This window comes from Salmo salar, chromosome ssa26 (genome assembly GCF_905237065.1).
Source record: "Salmo salar chromosome ssa26, Ssal_v3.1, whole genome shotgun sequence".
Taxonomy (NCBI): domain Eukaryota; kingdom Metazoa; phylum Chordata; class Actinopteri; order Salmoniformes; family Salmonidae; genus Salmo; species Salmo salar.
The window spans coordinates 46,051,147-46,068,679 of NC_059467.1; the positions used below are offsets into that span (position 1 = coordinate 46,051,147).

The window sequence follows — 17,533 nt, forward strand, 5'->3', positions numbered from 1 at the left end:
TCCCACAAACACCTTTGTGATTTCAGGGTGCAGAGATGGCAGAGCTCTGAGGTCTTTTATTTATTATTTTTTATCAGATATCATTTTTTTAAGTGACACAGCCACACATCTCAGATAGATACACAATATGTCTTTAGTATTTATTACAAAATCAATCTAGATTTATTTATTTAATAATGTTCCATAAAATGTTCAGTTTTCATTTTAATTTTTTTTCTCAATAGACATAAAATGCACAAAATGTTAATACTTGGTCTTTGACATTAGTATTTTGCTCCCTTTCATTTAAACACAACAGTGAATAATTTGACAGTTAATTGTAAAATAAGAGATTAACAGTTAGAAAATCTGTAAAAGAAAATCAATCATAAGTGTATCTTTCCATCAGAAATAGACTGGTACATCTCCTGTGTCATGGGGATGTATCCCTTACTGTCCTCCAGGTAGTATAATCGATCCTGCATCACGGATGGGTTGAATCCCTCTTCGGCTAGCTTCACCTTCATCTGCTTGAACGTTCCAGTGACAGCCAAGGAATTCTGGGATTTTTAAAATAAAATAAATTACGTTAAAATGTATGTTTTATGAATCTTAAGCGTTTTGAGAAAATCTTTAAAAAAGTACAATCTGGGATCAGGGAATCTCTTCAACATATCCCAGATGGTAGCTTTAAGCGCTTTGTAAATAAAAGGTATCATGACGATGATTGTAATTTGAACATTATTCCCACGGGATCACCTGTATGCGTATGAAGCGTGGTCTAGCGTAGCTGGGCAGGCAGGTCTTGACGTGCTCCAGTGTGGCTTTACTGTCAAACTCCATGTCATCTTTCAGTTTGACCGCTGCCATTCCAACCCTCCCCTCGTGTCCTGTGGGGTACGTCACAAAGCAGGATCACCAAGAGAGACAGCTGACTTTAATACATTTTCAGAAATTCCCATTGATTTTAAATTCTCCCCCTTTAAAGTCCTGGTCCTTCACAGCCAACATGAGAAGAACACACTGGGTTAATAACTACACAATGATGTGACTGTGTGTGTTGTAGGTGTGTAGGTGTGTATTGTTATATGTAGCTATATATACTATGTCAACTGTGTGTAGTGTATATAAAACATCCTATGAATAAAACTATTCTATAAAAAAGATATGTTTAATGAGGTGACTGTAAGTCGCTCTGGATAAGAGAGTCTGTTAAATGAACCTAGCTACCTCTGGATAGGAGACTCTGTTAAATGAACCTAGCTACCTCTGGATAAGAGAGTCTGCTAAATGAACCTAGCTACCTCTGGATAAGAGAGTCTGTTAAATGAACCTAGCTACCTCTGGATAAGAGAGTCTGTTAAATGAACCTAGCTACCTCTGGATAAGAATATCTGCTAAATGAACCTAGCTACCTCTGGATAAGAGAGTCTGTTAAATGAACCTAGCTACCTCTGGATAAGAGAGTCTGCTAAATGAACCTAGCTACCTCTGGATAAGAGAGTCTGTTAAATGAACCTAGCTACCTCTGGATAAGATAGTCTGTTAAATGAACCTAGCTACCTCTGGATAAGAGAGTCTGCTAAATGAACCTAGCTACCTCTGGATAAGAGAGTCTGTTAAATGAACCTAGCTACCTCTGGATAAGAGAGTCTGCTAAATGAACCTAGCTACCTCTGGATAAGAGCGTCTGTTAAATGAACCTAGCTACCTCTGGATAAGAGAGTCTGTTAAATGAACCTAGCTACCTCTGGATAAGATTATCTGCTAAATGACTGAAATGCAAAATCACCTTGAACCTTGACACCGTAGACGTTGGCTTCTTCGATACATTCCACCATGATCAGGTGCTCAGTCACCTCCGTGGTGGCCACGTTCTCTCCTTTCCACCTGGATGTTAACTCATATCAAATTAATTCAGACAGTAGCCTGGCCTAGAACCCAAAGAGCAAGCAGAAGCAGACTGCAAACACTTCCAGGAAGGAAGAAACCTAGAGAAACCCAGCTCATAACTCAACCTGCAGGTGATTGACAGGACAGGACAATAACATTACATCTATAGTATTAAACCCAGCTCATTATTAAACCTTTAGTTGATAACTACTAAAGTAAAACAGCTAAAGCGCTTCTGACCTGAAGGTGTCTCCAATGCGGTCCATGAAGTAAATAAAGCCTTCGTGGTCGATCCTCAGCAGGTCTCCACTGTTGAAGTACAGATCTCCCTTAACAAACACATCTCTCAGCTTCTTCCTGTCTGTCTGCTGCTGGTTATTAGCATAGCCACTGAACGGAGTCTGCACCGTAATCTTGGCAACCAGCAATCCAGTTTCTCCTGAGGACCAAAACAACAAGTAATGGGGTGTCTGTGTGAATATGTGTGTGTGTGTGTGTGTGTGTGTGTGTGTGTGTGTGTGTGTGTGTGTGTGTGTGTGTGTGTGTGTGTGTGTGTGTGTGTGTGTGTGTGTGTGTGTGTGTGTGTGTGTGTGTGTGTATATGTGTGTGTTCTCACCTTTAGGGACTTTGATACAGAAACCTCTGGAGTCTTTGACAGGTTCCTCTCTCTCTGTGTCATACTGAATCAGAGCGTAGGAGAAGCTTGCCTGCGAACACACATACAGACAGACAGACAGACAGACAGACAGACAGACAGACAGACAGACAGACAGACAGACAGACAGACAGACAGACAGACAGACAGACAGACAGACAGACAGACAGACAGACAGACAGACAGACAGACAGACAGACAGACAGACAGACAGACAGACAGACAGACAGACAGACAGACAAACAACACACATAACAATAGAAAACAATGATACACCATATCAATCAATCACTCAAATCTATTTATAAGGCCCTTCTTGCATCAGCTGATGTCACAAAGTACTGTACAGAAACACAGCCTAAAACCCCAAACAGCAAGCAATGCAAGTGTAGAAGCACAGTGGCTAGGAAAAACTCCCAAGAAAGGCCGAAACCTAAGAAGAAACCTAGAGGAACCAGGCTATAATGGGTGGCCAGTCCTCTTCTGGCTGTGCTGGGTGGAGATTATAACAGAACATGGCCAAGATGTTCAAATGTTCATAGATGACCAGCAGGGTCAAATAATAACAATGTATGTACATATACAGTGTAATATGTCTATGTAGTTGAATGTATCTATGTAGTGTAATGCATCTATGTAGTGTAATGCATAAATGTAGTGTAATGCATCTATGTAGTGTAATGCATCTATGTAGTGTAGAGCATATATGTAGTGTAATGTATCTATGTAGTGTAATGCATATATGTAGTGTAATGTATCTATGTAGTGTAATGCATCTATGTAGTGTAGAGCATATATGTAGTGTAATGTATCTATGTAGTGTAATGCATATATGTAGTGTAAAGCATATATGTAGTGTAATGTGTCGATGTAGTGTAATGCATATATGTAGTGTAAAGCATATATGTAGTGTAATGTATCTATGTAGTGTAATGCATATATGTAGTGTAATGCATGTACATAGTATAACGCTTGTATAGTGCCTTTCAAAAGTATTCACCCCCCTTGGCGTTTTTCCTATTTTGTTGCACTACAACCTGTAATATGAAATAGATTTTTATTTGGATTTCATGTAACGGACATAAACAAAATAGTCCAAATTGGTGAAGTGAAATGGAAGAAATTACTTTTATCAAAACAAATTTAAAACTGAAAAGTGGTGAGTGCATATGTATTCACCCCCTATGCTATGAAGCCTCTAAATAAGATCTGGTGCAACCAATTACCTTCAGAAGTCACATAATTAGTTAAATAAAGTTCACCTGTGTGCAATCTAAGTGTCACACGATCTGTCACATGATCTCAATATATATACACCTGTTCTGAAAGGCCCTAGAGTCTGCAACACCACTAAGCAAGAGGTACCACCAAGCAAGTGGCACTATGAAGACCAAGGAGCTCTCCAAACAGGTCAGGGATAAAGTTGTGGAGAAGTACAGACCAGGGTTGGGTTATAAAAAAATATCTGAAACTTTGAACATCCCACGGAGCACCAATAAATCCATTATTAAAAAATGGAAAGAGTATGGCACCACAACAAACCTGCCAAGAGAGGGCCACCCACCAAAACTCACGGACCAGGCAAGGAGGGCATTAATCAGAGAGGCAACAAAGATAACAAAGATAACCCTGAAGGAGCTGCAAAGCTCCACAGTGGAGATTGGAGTATCTGTCCATAGGACCACTTTAAGCCGTACACTCCACAGAGCTGGGCTTTATGGAAGAGTGTCCAGAAAAAAGCCATTGCTTAATTATATGGAAGAAGGTACTCTGGTCAGATGAGACAAAAATGTAGGTTTTTGGCCATCAAGGGAAACACTATGTCTGGCGCAAACCCAACACCTCGCATCACCCCGAGAACACTATCCCCACAGCGAAGCATGGTACTGGTAGCATCATGCTATGGGGATGTTTTTCATTGGCAGGGACTGGGAAAGTGGTCAGAATTGAAGGAATGATCGATGGCGCTAAATACAGGGAAATTCTTGAGGGAAACCTGTTTCAGTCTTCCAGAGATTTGAGATTGGGACGGAGGTTCACCTTCCAGCAGGACAATGACCCTAAGCATACTGCTAAAGCAACACTCGAGTGGTTTAAGGGGAAATATTTAAATGTCTTGGAATGGCCTAGTCAAAGCCCAGACCTCAATCCAATTGAGAATCTGTGGTATGCCTTAAAGATTGCTTTACACCAGCGGAACCCATCCAACTTGAAGGAGCGGGAGCAGTTTTGCCTTGAAGAATGGGCAAAAATCACAGTGGCTAGATGTGCCAAGCTTATAGAGACATACCCCAAGAGACTTGCAGCTGTAATTGCTGCAAAAGGTGGCTCTACAAAGTATTGACTTTGGGGGGGTGAATAGTTATGCATGCTCAAGTTTTCTGTTTTTTGTCTTATTTCTGTTTTGTTTCACAATAAAAAAGATTTTGCATCTTCAAAGTGGTAGGCATGTTGTGTAAATCAAATGATACAAACCACCCAAAAATCAATTCCAGGTTGTAAGGCAACAAAATAGGAAAAATGCCAAGGGGCTGAATACTTTCGCTAGCCACTTTATGTAGTGTAATACATCTATGCAATGTAATGCATCTATCTACACCGTATCAAAGTAATGTATGTACGTATATAGTGTAATATATCTATGTAGTGTAATGTATGTATGTAGTGTAATGTATGTATGTAGTGTACTGTATCTATGTAGTGTAATGTATCTGTGTAGTGTAATGTATGTACAGTCGTGGCCAACAGTTTTGAGAATTACACAAATATTAATTTCCACAAAGTTTGCTGCTTCTTTAGATATTTTTGTCAAATGTTACGATGGAATACTGAAGTATAATTAAAAGCATTTCATAAGTGTCAAAGGCTTTTATTGACAATTACATGAAGTTGATGCAAAGAGTCAATATTTGCAGTTTTGACCCTTCTATTCAAGACCTCTGCAATCCACCCTGGCATGCTGTCAATTAACTTCTGGGCCACATCCTGACTGATGGCAGCCCATTCTTGCATAATCAATGCTTGGAGTTTGTCAGAATTTGTGGGTTTTTGTTTGTCCACCTGCCTCTTGAGGATTGACCACAAGTTCTCAATGGGATTAAGGTCTGGGGAGTTTCCTGGCCATGGACCCAAAATATCGATGTTTTGTTCCCCGAGCCACTTAGTTATTACTTTTGCCTTATGGCAAGGTGCTCCATCATGCTGGAAAAGGCATTGTTCATCACCAAACTGTTCCTAGATGGTTGGGAGAAGTTGCTCTCGGAGGGTGTGTTGGTACCATTCTTTATTCATGGCTGTGTTCTTAGGCAAAATTATGAGTGAGCCCCTCCCTTGGTTGAGAAGCAACCCCACACATGAATGGTCTCAGGATGCTTTACTGTTGGCATGACACAGGACTGATGGTAGCGCTCACCTTGTCTTCTCCGGACAATCTTTTTCCCGGATGCCCCAAACAATCGGAAAGGGGATTTCTCAGAGAAAATGACTTCACCCCAGTCCTCAGCAGTCCCATCCCTGTACCTTTTGCAGAATATCAATATGTCCCTGATGTTTTTCCTGGAGAGAAGTGGCTTCTTTGCTGCCCTTCTTGACACCAGGCCATCCTCCAAAAGTCTTCGCCTCACTGTGCGTGCAGATGCAATCACACCTGCCTGCTGCCATTCCTGAGCAAGCTCTGTACTGGTGGTGCCCCGATCCCACAGCTAAATCAACTTTAGGAGATGGTCCTGGCGCTTGCTGGACTATCTTGGGCGCCCTGAAGCCTTCTTCACAACAATTGAACCGTTGTCCTTGAAGTTCTTGATGATCCGATAAATGGTTGATTTAGGTGCAATCTTACCCTGCAGCAATATCCTTGCCTGTGAAGCCCTTTTTGTGCAAAGAAATGATGACGGCACGTGTTTCCTTGCAGGTAACCATGATTGACAGAGGAAGAACAATGATTCCAAACACCACCCTCCTTTTGAAGCTTCCAGTCTGTTATTCAAACTCAATCAGATGACAGCGTGATCTCCAGCCTTGTCCTCGTCAACATTCACACCTGTGTTAACGAGAGAATCACTGACGTGATGTCAGCTGGTCCTTTTGTGGCAGGGCTGAAATGCAGTGGAAATGTTTGTCGGGGATTCAGTTAATTTGCGTGGCAAAGAGGGACTTTACAATTAATTGCAATTCATCTGATCACTCTTCATAACATTCTGGAGTATATGCAAATTGCCATCATACAAACTGAAGCAGCAGACTTTGTGAAAATTAATATTTGTGTCATTCTCAAAACTTTTGGCTACGACTGTACAGTTGAAGTCAGAAGTTTACATACACCTTAGCCAAATACATTACAACTCAGTTTTTTCTGCAATTCCTGACATTTAATCCTAGTAAAAATGCCCTGTCTAAGGTCAGTTAGGATCACCACTTTATTTTAAGAATGTGAAATGTCAGAATAGTAGAGAATCATTTATTTCAGCTTTCCCAGTTGGTCAGAAGTTTACATACACTCAATTAGTATTTGGTAGCATTGCCTTTAAATTGTTTAACTTAGGTCAAGCCTTCCACAAGCTTTCCACAATAAGTTGGTTGAATTTTGGCCTATTCCTCCTGAAAGAGCTGGTGTAACTGAGTCAGATTTTTAGGCCTCCTTGCTCGCACACGCTTTTTCAGTTCTGCCCACAAATGTTCTATAGGATTGAGGTCAGGGCTTTGTGATGGCCACTCCAATACCTTGACTTCATTGTCTTTAAGCCATTTTGCCACAACTTTGGAAGTATGCTTGGGGTCATTGTCCATTTGGAAGACACATTTGCAACTAAGCTTTAATTTCCTGACTGATGTCTTGAGATGTTGCTTCAATATATCCACATAAGTTTCCTGCCTCATGATGCCATCTATTTTGTGAAGTGCACCAGTCCCTCCTGCAGCAAAGCACCCCCACAACATGATGCTGCCACCCCGTGTTTCACGGTTGGGATTTTTTTTGTTTGTTTGTTTTGTACTGGACCCCCGTGGGAATCGAACCCACATGCTCTACCATCATGCTGGCATTGCAAACACCATGCTCTACCAACTGAGCCACAGGGAATGCCTAGGATGGTATTCTTCGGCTAGCAAGCCTCCTCCCTTTTCCTCCAAACATAACGATGGTCATTATGGCCAAACAGTTCTATTTTTGTTAAATCAAACCAGAGGACATTTCTCCAAAAAGTACAATATTTGTCCCCATGTGCAGTTGCAAACCGTAGTCTGGCTTTTTCATGGCAGTTTTGGAGCAGTGGCTTCTTCCTTGCTGAGCGGCCTTTCAGGTTATGTCGATATAGGACTCGTTTTACTGTGGATATAGATTATTTTGTACCTGTTTCCTCCAGCATCTTCACAAGGTCCTTTGCTGTTGTTCTGGGATTGATTTGCACTTTTCGCACCAAAGTACGTTAATCTCTAGGAGACAGAAGCCATCTCCTTCCTGAGCGGTATGACGGCTGCGTGGTTCCATGGTGTTTATACTTGCGTACTACTGTTTTTACAGATGAACGTGGTACCTTCAGGCATTTGGACATTTTTCCCAAGGATGAACCAGACTTGTGGAGGTCTACCATTTTTTTCTGAGGTCTTGGCTGATTTCTTTTGATTTTCCCATGATGTCAAGCAAAGAGTCACTGCGTTTGAAGGTAGGCCTTGAAATACATCCACAGGTACACCTCCAATTGACTCAAATTATGTCAATTAACCTATCAGAAGTTTCTAAAGCCATTTTTGGGAATTTTTGCAAGTGTATGTAAACTTCCGACTTCAACTGTATGTAGTGTAATGTATGTATGTAGTATAATGTATGTAGTGTAAAGCATCTATGTAGTGTAATGCATCTATGTACTGTAATGCATCTATGTAGTGTAATGTATCTATGTAGTGTAATGTGTGTATGTAGTATAATGTATCTATGTAGTGTAATGTATCTATGTAGAGTAATGTGTGTATGTAGTGTAATGTATCTATGTAGTGTAATGTATCTGTCACAGTATCTAACGAAGGTGGCGCCCCTCCTCGGTCGGGCGGCGCTCGGCGGTCGTTGTCGCCGGCCTATTAGCTGCCACCGATCGTTGTTTCTGTGTCTTTTGGTTTTGTCTGTCTGTCTATCTCGCACCTGTTTTGTGTTTGTCATTAGTGGGGGGTTATTTAGTGTGTATTTTCAGTTGGGGTTCTCAGGACTCAGGACAGTTGTGATTATAAATTGTTATTGTAGATTATTATTGCCGGGCTGCACCCCGTGCGCTTTCGTTTCCAGTGCGCTTATTTTGGGGAGGTGTTTTTCCCCTGGCAGACTTCGCCACGCGCCTGGTGCCCTATGGCTATTGCGTGTCAATAATATTATTAAAACACCGTTGCTCCGGCCCTCTGTCTCCTGCTCCTGATTCCACCTCTCCACTGGTCCTAGACAGTCGTGACAGAATCCCGCACCGAATATGGAGTCAGCAGGAGCAGAAGCGCCGTCCATGGCTGAGCAGGTCTCTCAACACGCCAGCCTCCTCCACCGCCTCGGCTCGGCCATGGACCAGGTGTTGGCCCGGTTGGAGAACTGGAAGAGAGGTGCTTCCCCAGCTGGACCAGCTCCGGTCCCTCACCCTGCGCCCCTACACACACCCCCTGAAGCGGCCGCCGGTGGTATCCGGATTACTCCTCCCCGGGAGTTCGATGGGACGGCCGCTGGGTGCAAGGGGTTTTTGCTCCAATTGGAACTATACCTGGCGACCGTCCGCCCCCCCCCTTCCGACGAAGAGAGAGTGAGCGTCCTCGTCTCCTGTCTCACGGGTCGAGCCCTGGAATGGGCCAATGCGGTCTGGGATGGCCCAGACTCGGCTCGGGGCGACTACCCTGAGTTCACCCGCCGCTTCCGGGCGGTTTTCGATCATCCCCCGGAGGGCAGGGCGGCGGGTGAGCGGCTATTCCACTTGAGACAGGAGACGAGGAGCGCTCAGGATTTCGCCCTAGAATTCCGGACTCTCGCCGCTGGATCGGGGTGGAACGAGCGGGCCTTGATAGACCACTATAGGTGTAGCCTTCGCGAGGACGTCCGCCGGGAGCTGGCCTGTAGGGACAACACCTCCACCTTAGACCAACTGGTGGATTTGTCCATTAGACTGGACAACCTGCTGGCTTCCCGGGGACGTTCCAGTCGGGGCCTGTTCGTTCCGCCTCCCAGTCCCCCCGCTCCACAGCCCATGGAGATAGGGGGGACTGCGTCGAGGAGGACCGGAGGGGGGGGTCTCTCCTGCACCCGATGTGGACGCAGAGGACACACTGTGGACCGGTGCTGGAGTGGTCCCCCCGGGAGTTCGGAGGGCAGGCAGAGCACTACTTCGAACCCCCAGGTGAGTCCGCACCAGCCACACCCAGAGCCCCCTGTCATGTACACCTCTGTTTGTTTTCCTGATTTTTCCCCTCACTTCCAGTATAAGGCACTAGTCGATTCAGGTGCAGCTGGGAGTTTTATGGACCGTGGGTTAGCGAAGAGGTTAGGGATTCCCCTGGTTCAGCTGGACCACCCCTTCCCTGTGCACGCCCTAGATAGTCGACCGCTAGGGTCAGGCCAAGTAGGGGAGGTCACAGTGCCACTGGTTATGCAGACGTGGGGGGGGTCATGAGGAGCGTATCAGCCTGTTCCTCATTGACTCCCCAGCGTTTCCGGTGGTACTGGGAATCCCCTGGCTAGCCACGCACAACCCGCAGATTTCGTGGAGACAGAGGGCTCTTACGGGGTGGTCGAGGGAGTGCTCAGGTAGGTGCATAGGAGTTTCCATCGGTGCGACTACGGTGGAGAGTCCAGACCAAGTCTCCACCGTGCACATTCCCTCAGAGTATGCCGATTTGGCTATCGCCTTCAGTAAGACGAAGGCGACTCTATTACCCCCCCATCGACGAGGCGATTGTGCGATAAACCTCCAGGCCGACGCGGTTCTTCCTAGGAGTCACGTCTATCCTCTGTCTCAGGAGGAGACAGTGGCTATGGATACATACGTCACTGAATCCTTGAGACAGGGATACATTCGGCCATCTAAGTCCCCCGTCTCCTCGAGTTTTTTTTTTCGTGAAGAAGAAGGAGGGAGGTCTGCGCCCGTGTATTGACTACAGAGGTCTAAATGCTATCACAGTGGGTTTCAGTTACCCGCTACCTCTCATTGCTACGGCAGTGGAGTCATTTCACGGGGGCGCGCTTCTTCACGAAATTAGATCTCAGGAGCGCATATAACCTGGTGCGTATCCGAGATGGAGACGAGTGGAAAACCGCATTTAGCCTGTTAGGGCTAGGGGGCAGCATTGACACGGCTGGATAAAAAACATACCCGATTTAATCTGGTTACCACTCCTACCCAGTAACTAGAATATGCATATACTTATTACATATGGATAGAAAACACCCTAAATTTTCTAAAACTGTTTGAATGGTGTCTGTGAGTATAACAGAACTCAAATGGCAGGTCAAAACCTGAGAGATTCCTTTACAGGAAGTGGCCTGTCTGACCATTTGTTGAACTTCTTTTCCATCTCTATCATTTACTAAGGATCTCTGCTCTAACGTGACACTTCCCACGTCGTCCATAGGCGCTCAGAGCCCGGGAAAAAACAGAATGTCGTCATTCCAGCCCCAGGCTGAAACACATTATCGCCTTTCTCAAGTGGCCGATCAAGAGACACTAGCTTATGCGCGTGACCCCGACCGCCCCCGCCTTTGGGATTTTTTCCTCTGTTTGCCGAAAAGGAGATTCCCTGTCGGAATATTATCGCTTTTCTACGAGAAAAATGTCGTAAAAATTGATTTTAAACAGCGGTTGACATGCTTCGAAGTACGGTAATGGAATACTTAGAATTTTATTGTCACGAATTGCGCCATGCGCGTGACACTTCTTTACAATTTCGGATAGTGTCTGGAACGCACGAACAAAACGCCGCTATTCGGATATAACGATGGATTATTTTGGACCAAACCAACATTTGTTATTGAAGTAGCAGTCCTGGGTGTGTATTCTGACGAAGACAACAAAAGGTAATGAAATTTTATAATAGTAAATATGATTATGGTGAGTGCTAAACTTGCCGGGTGTCTAAATAGCGAGCCCGTGATGCCTGGGCTATGTACTTAGAATATTGCAAAATGTGCTTTCACCAAAAAGCTATTTTAAAATCGGACATATCGAGTGCATAGAGGAGGTCTGTATCTATAATTCTTCAAATAATTGTTATGCTTTTTGTGAACGTTTATCGTGAGTAATTTAGTAAAATGTTAGCGAATTCCCCGGAAGTTTGCGGGGGGTATGCTAGTTCTGAACGTCACATGCTAATGTAAAAAAGCTGGTTTTTGATATAAATATGAACTTGATTGAACAAAACATGCATGTATTGTATAACATAATGTCCTAGGGTTGTCATCTGATGAAGATCATCAAAGGTGAGTGCTGCATTTAGCTGTCTTCTGGGTTTTGGTGACATTATATGCTGGCTTGAAAAATGGGTGTCTGATTATTTCTGGCTTGGTACTCTGCTGACATAATCTAATGTTTTGCTTTCGTTGTAAAGCCTTTTTGAAATCGGACAGTGTGGTTAGATTAACGAGAGTCTTGTCTTTAAATGGCTGTAAAATAGTCATATGTTTGAGAAATTGAAGTAATAGGATTTTTAAGGTTTTGAAAATCGCGCCACAGGATAGCAGTGGCTGTTACGTAGGTGGGACGAATTCGTCCCGCCTAGCCTAGAGAGGTTAATACCACATCGGGCCATTATGAGTACCTCGTCATGCCGTATGGGTTAAAGAACGCTCCCGCTGTCTTCCAATCCTTTGTGGACGAGGTCCTTCGGGACATGCTCGGGCAGGGTGTGGTGGTGTACATCGATGACATCCTGATTTGCTCCGCCACACGCGCCGAGCATGTGTCCCTTGTGCGTAAAGTGCTTGGGCGGCTGCTGGAGCATAACCTATACGTCAAGGCTGAGAAATGCGAGTTCTTCAAACGAGCCGTCTCATTTCTAGGATATCGCATTTCCACCTCGGGGGTAGAGGTGGAGTGTGACCGCGTGACGGCTGTGCGTAATTGGCCCACCCCAACCACTGTGAAGGAGGTGCAGCGGTTCTTGGGGTTCGCTAATTATTATCGGAGGTTTATACGGGGTTTTGGTCAGGTGGCGGCTCCCATTACCTCACTGATGAAGGGGGGCCGGTGCGGCTACGATGGTCAGCAGAGGCGGACAGAGCCTTCCATCGTCTGAAGGTTCTGTTTACCAATGCACCTGTCCTGGCGCATCCGGACCCCTCCTTGCCATTCATAGTGGAGGTGGACGCGTCCGAGGCTGGGGTAGGAGCTGTGCTATCGCAGCGCTCGGGCGTTCCTCCGAAGCTCCGCCCATGTGCCTTCTTTTCTAAGAAGCTGAGCCCGGCGGAGCGCAACTATGATGTGGGGGACCGGGAGCTGTTAGCCGTGGTCAGGGCTTTGACAGTGTGGAGACATTGGCTTGAGGGGGCACGTCACCCTTTTCTCATCTGGACCGACCACCGTAACCTGGAGTATATTCGGGCAGCGAGGAGGCTTAATCCCCGTCAGGCAAGGTGGGCCATGTTTTTTACGAGGTTTCACTTTACCCTCTCGTACATTCCAGGTTCCCGGAACCGGAAGGCTGACGCACTGTCGCGTCTCTACGACACCGAGGAGCGGACCATCGATCCCACTCCCATACTCCCCGCCTCCTGTCTGGTGGCACCGGTGGTATGGGAGGTGGATGCGGACATCGAGCGGGCGGGTCGGTCAGAACCCACTCCTCCTCAATGTCCCGTGGGCCTGAAATACGTTCCGCTTGGTGTCCGCGATCGTCTGATCCGATGGTCCCACGCTCTACCCTCCTCGGGTCATCCTGGGGTGGAACGGACAGTGCGGGGCCTGAAGGGAAGGTACTGGTGGCCCACCTTGGCTGAGGATGTTCGGCGTTATGTCTCTTCCTGTTCGGTATGCGCTCAGTGCAAGGCTCCTAGGCACCTGCCTCGAGGGAAATTACAGCCCCTCCCCGTTCCACAGCGGCCTTGGTCTCACCTCTCGGTGGATTTCCTCACGGATCTCCCGCCGTCCCAGGGTAATACGGCGATCCTGGTCGTTGTGGACCGGTTCTCTAAGTCCTGCCGTCTGCTCCCTTTGCCCGGTCTTCCTACGGCCCTGCAAACCGCGGAGGCCCTGTTCACCCATGTCTTCCGGCACTATGGGGTGCCCGAGGACATCGTATCTGATCGAGGTCCCCAGTTCACGTCCAGGGTGTGGAGATCGTTTATGGAGAGGCTGGGGGTCTCGGTCAGCTTGACCTCGGGGTTCCACCCCGAGAGTAATGGGCAGGTGGAGCGCATTAACCAGGATGTGGGCAGGTTCCTGCGGTCGTATTGCCGGGACTGGCCAGGGGAGTGGGCGCAGTTCGTGCCATGGGCCGAGATGGCCCAGAACTCTCAGCGCCACTCCTCTACCAACCTATCACCCTTCCAGGTGGTATTGGGGTATCAGCCGGTCCTGGTGCCATGGCAACAGAGCCAGACGGAGGCTCCTGCGGTGGATGCATGGGTGAAGCGCTCTCAGGAGACCTGGAATGGTGTCCAGGTGTGCCTAAGGAGGGCTGGTGAACGTCACAAGGAGAGCGCTGACCGCCACCGCAGTGACGCCCCCGTGTATAATCCGGGGGACAGAGTCTGGCTCTCGACCCGGAACCTGCCTCTCCGCCTGCCCTGCCGGAAGCTGGGTCCGCGGTTTGTGGGGCCGTTCAAAGTCCTGAGGAGGATAAACGAGGTGTGTTACAGGTTACAACTCCCTTCATATTACCGTATTAACCCCTCGTTTCATGTGTCTCTCCTCAGGCCGGTGGTAGCTGGTCCACTGCAGGACGATGAGGTGCTGGAGGTCCCCCCCCCCCCTGGACATCGGGGGGCCCCGGGCGTACACAGTCCGAGCCATCCTGGACTCCCGACGTCGGGTCGGGGGCCTGCAGTACCTCGTGGACTGGGAGGGGTACGGTCCGGAGGAGAGGTGCTGGGTTCTGGCGGCGGACATTCTAGATCCACCTATGCTACAAGAATTCCACCGTCGCCGTCCGGATCGGCTGGGGCCGCGCGTCAGGGGAGGGGTACTGTCACAGTATGTAACGAAGGTGGCGCCCCTCCTCGGTCGGGCGGCGCTCGGCGGTCGTTGTCGCCGGCCTATTAGCTGCCACCGATCGTTGTTTCTGTGTCTTTTGGTTTTGTCTGTCTGTCTATCTCGCACCTGTTTTGTGTTTGTCATTAGTGGGGGGTTATTTAGTGTGTATTTTCAGTTGGGGTTCTCGTGCGGGATTGTTTATTGTCCACTCAGGACAGTTGTGATTATAAATTGTTATTGTAGATTATTATTGCCGGGCTGCGCCCCGTGCGCTTTTGTTTCCAGTGCGCTTATTTTGGGGAGGTGTTTTCCCCTGGCAGACTTCGCCACGCGCCTGGTGCCCTATGGCTATTGCGTGTCAATAATATTATTAAAACACCGTTGCTCCGGCCCTCTGTCTCCTGCTCCTGATTCCACCTCTCCACTGGTCCTAGACAGTCGTGACAGTATCTATGTAGTGTAATGTATCTATGTAGTGTAATGTATCTATGTAGTGTAATGTATCTGTGTAATGTATGTATGTAATGTAATGTATCTATGTAGTGTAATGTATCCATGTAGTGTAATGTATATGTGTAGTGTAATGTATCTGTGTAATGTATGTACGTAATGTATCTATGTAGTCTAATATATCTATGTAGTGTAATGTATGTATGTAGTGTAATGTATCTATGTAGTGTAATGTATCTGCTGTATGTAGTGTAATGTATCTACTGTATGTAGTGTAATGTATCTATGTAGTGTAATGTATATATGTAGTGTAATGTATCTATGTAGTGTAATGTATCTATGTAGTGTAATGTATATATGTAGTGTAATGTATGCAGTCCTTCCCCGGGAGCTCTTCCCGTTCCATGATCTCGCCATCACGGTTGACAACTCCATTGTGTCCTCCTCCTAGAGTGCTAAGAGCCTTGGCGTGACCCTGGACAACACCCTGTCGTTCTCCGCTAACATCAAGGCGGTGACCTGATCCTGTAGGTTCATGCTCTACAATATTCGCAGACCCTGCCTTACACAGGAAGCGGCGCAGGTCCTAATCCAGGCACTTGTCATCTCCCGTCTGGATTACTGCAACTCACTGTTGGCGGGGCTCCCTGCCTGTGCCATTAAACCCCTACAACTCATCCAGAACGCCACAGCCCGTCTGGTGTTCAACCTTCCCAAGTTCTCTCATGTCACCCCGCTCCTCCGCACACTCCACTGGCTTCCAGTTGAAGCTCGCATCTGCTACAAGACCATGGTGCTTGCCTACGGAGCTGTGAGGGGAACGGCACCTCCATACCTTCAGGCTCTGATCAGGCCCTACACCCAAAGAAGGGCACTGTGTTCATCCACCTCTGGCCTGCTCGCCTCCCTACTTCTATGGAAGCACAATTCCCACTCAGCCCAGTCCAAACTGTTCGCTGCTCTGGCACCCCAATGGTGGAACAAGCTCCCTCACGACGCCAGGACAGCGGAGTCAATCACCACCTTCCGTAGACACCTGAAACACCACCTCTTTAAGGAATACCTGGGATAGGATAAAGTAATCCTTCTAACCCTCCCCCCCAAAAAAATATATAGATGTACTATTGTAAAGTGGTTGTTCCACTGGATATCATAAGGTGATTGCACCAATTTGTAAGTCGCTCTGGATAAGAGCGTCTTCTAAATGACGTAAATGTAAATGTAAATGATGTATCTATGTAGTGTAATGTATCTACTTTATGTAGTATAATGTATCTATGTAGTGTAATGTATCTACTGTATGTAGTGTAATGTATCCACTGTATGTAGTGTAATGTATCTATGTAGTGTAATGTATCTATGAAGTGTAATGTATCGACTTTATGTAGTATAATGCATCTATGTAGTGTAATGTATCTATGACGTGTAATGTATCTACTTTATGTAGTATAATGCATCTATGTAGTGTAATGTATCTATGACGTGTAATGTATATACTGTATGTAGTGTATTGTATCTATGTAGTGTAATGTCTGTATGTAGTGTAATGCATCTATGTAGTGTAATGTATGAATGTAGTGTAATGTATCTATGTAGTGTAATGTATCTATGTAGTGTAATGTAACTACTGTATGTAGTATAATGTATGTATGTAGTATAATGTATCTATGTAGTGTAATGTATCTACTGTATGTAGTATAATGTATGTATGTAGTGTAATGTATCTATGTAGTGTAATGTTTGTATGTAGTGTAATGTATCTATGTAGTGTAATGTATCTACTGTATGTAGTGTAATGTATCTATGTTGTGTAATGGATGTATGTAGTGTAATGAATCTACTGTATGTAGTGTATCTATGTAGTGTAATGTATGTATGTAGCGTAATGTATATATGTAGTGTAATGTATATATGTAGTGTAATGTATATATGTAGTGTAATGCATATATGTAGTGTAATGTATCTATGTAGTGTAATGTATGTATGTAGTGTAATGTATATATGTAGTGTAATGTATATATGTAGTGTAATGTATGTATGTTGTGTAATGGATGTATGTAGTGTAATGTATCTACTGTATGTAGTGTATCTATGTAGTGTAATGTATGTATGTAGCGTAATGTATATATGTAGTGTAATGTATGTATGTTGTGTAATAGATGTATGTAGTGTAATGTATCTGTGTAACGCATCTATGTAGTGTAATGTATCTATGTAGTGTAATGTATCTATGTAGTGTAATGTATCTATGTAGTGTAATGTATCTGTGTAATGCATCTATGTAGTGTAATGTATCTATGTAGTGTAATGTATGTATGTAGTGTAATGTATCTACTGTATGTAGTGTAATGTATGTATGTAGTGTAATGTATGTATGGAGAGTAATACCTATGTAATAGCTATGTAATACGAG

The 17,533-nt window shown here is 45.4% G+C and overlaps 1 protein-coding gene across 1 annotated transcript in view; it reads right to left on the reverse strand.

The window, feature by feature from the left end:
• Positions 1-115: 115 nt before the first annotated feature.
• LOC106587894 (very long-chain acyl-CoA synthetase) overlaps positions 116-17,533 on the reverse strand; it is a 29,598-nt gene continuing 12,180 nt past the window's right edge. Inside the window, exons 6-10 of the mRNA XM_045708334.1 lie at positions 2,489-2,579; positions 2,113-2,311; positions 1,772-1,869; positions 739-869; positions 116-539 (exon numbers count right to left, since the gene is read on the reverse strand). Of these exons, the coding sequence (XP_045564290.1) occupies positions 366-539; positions 739-869; positions 1,772-1,869; positions 2,113-2,311; positions 2,489-2,579 (693 nt within the window). The 3' untranslated portion in view covers positions 116-365. The remainder of the gene's footprint in view (positions 540-738; positions 870-1,771; positions 1,870-2,112; positions 2,312-2,488; positions 2,580-17,533) is intronic.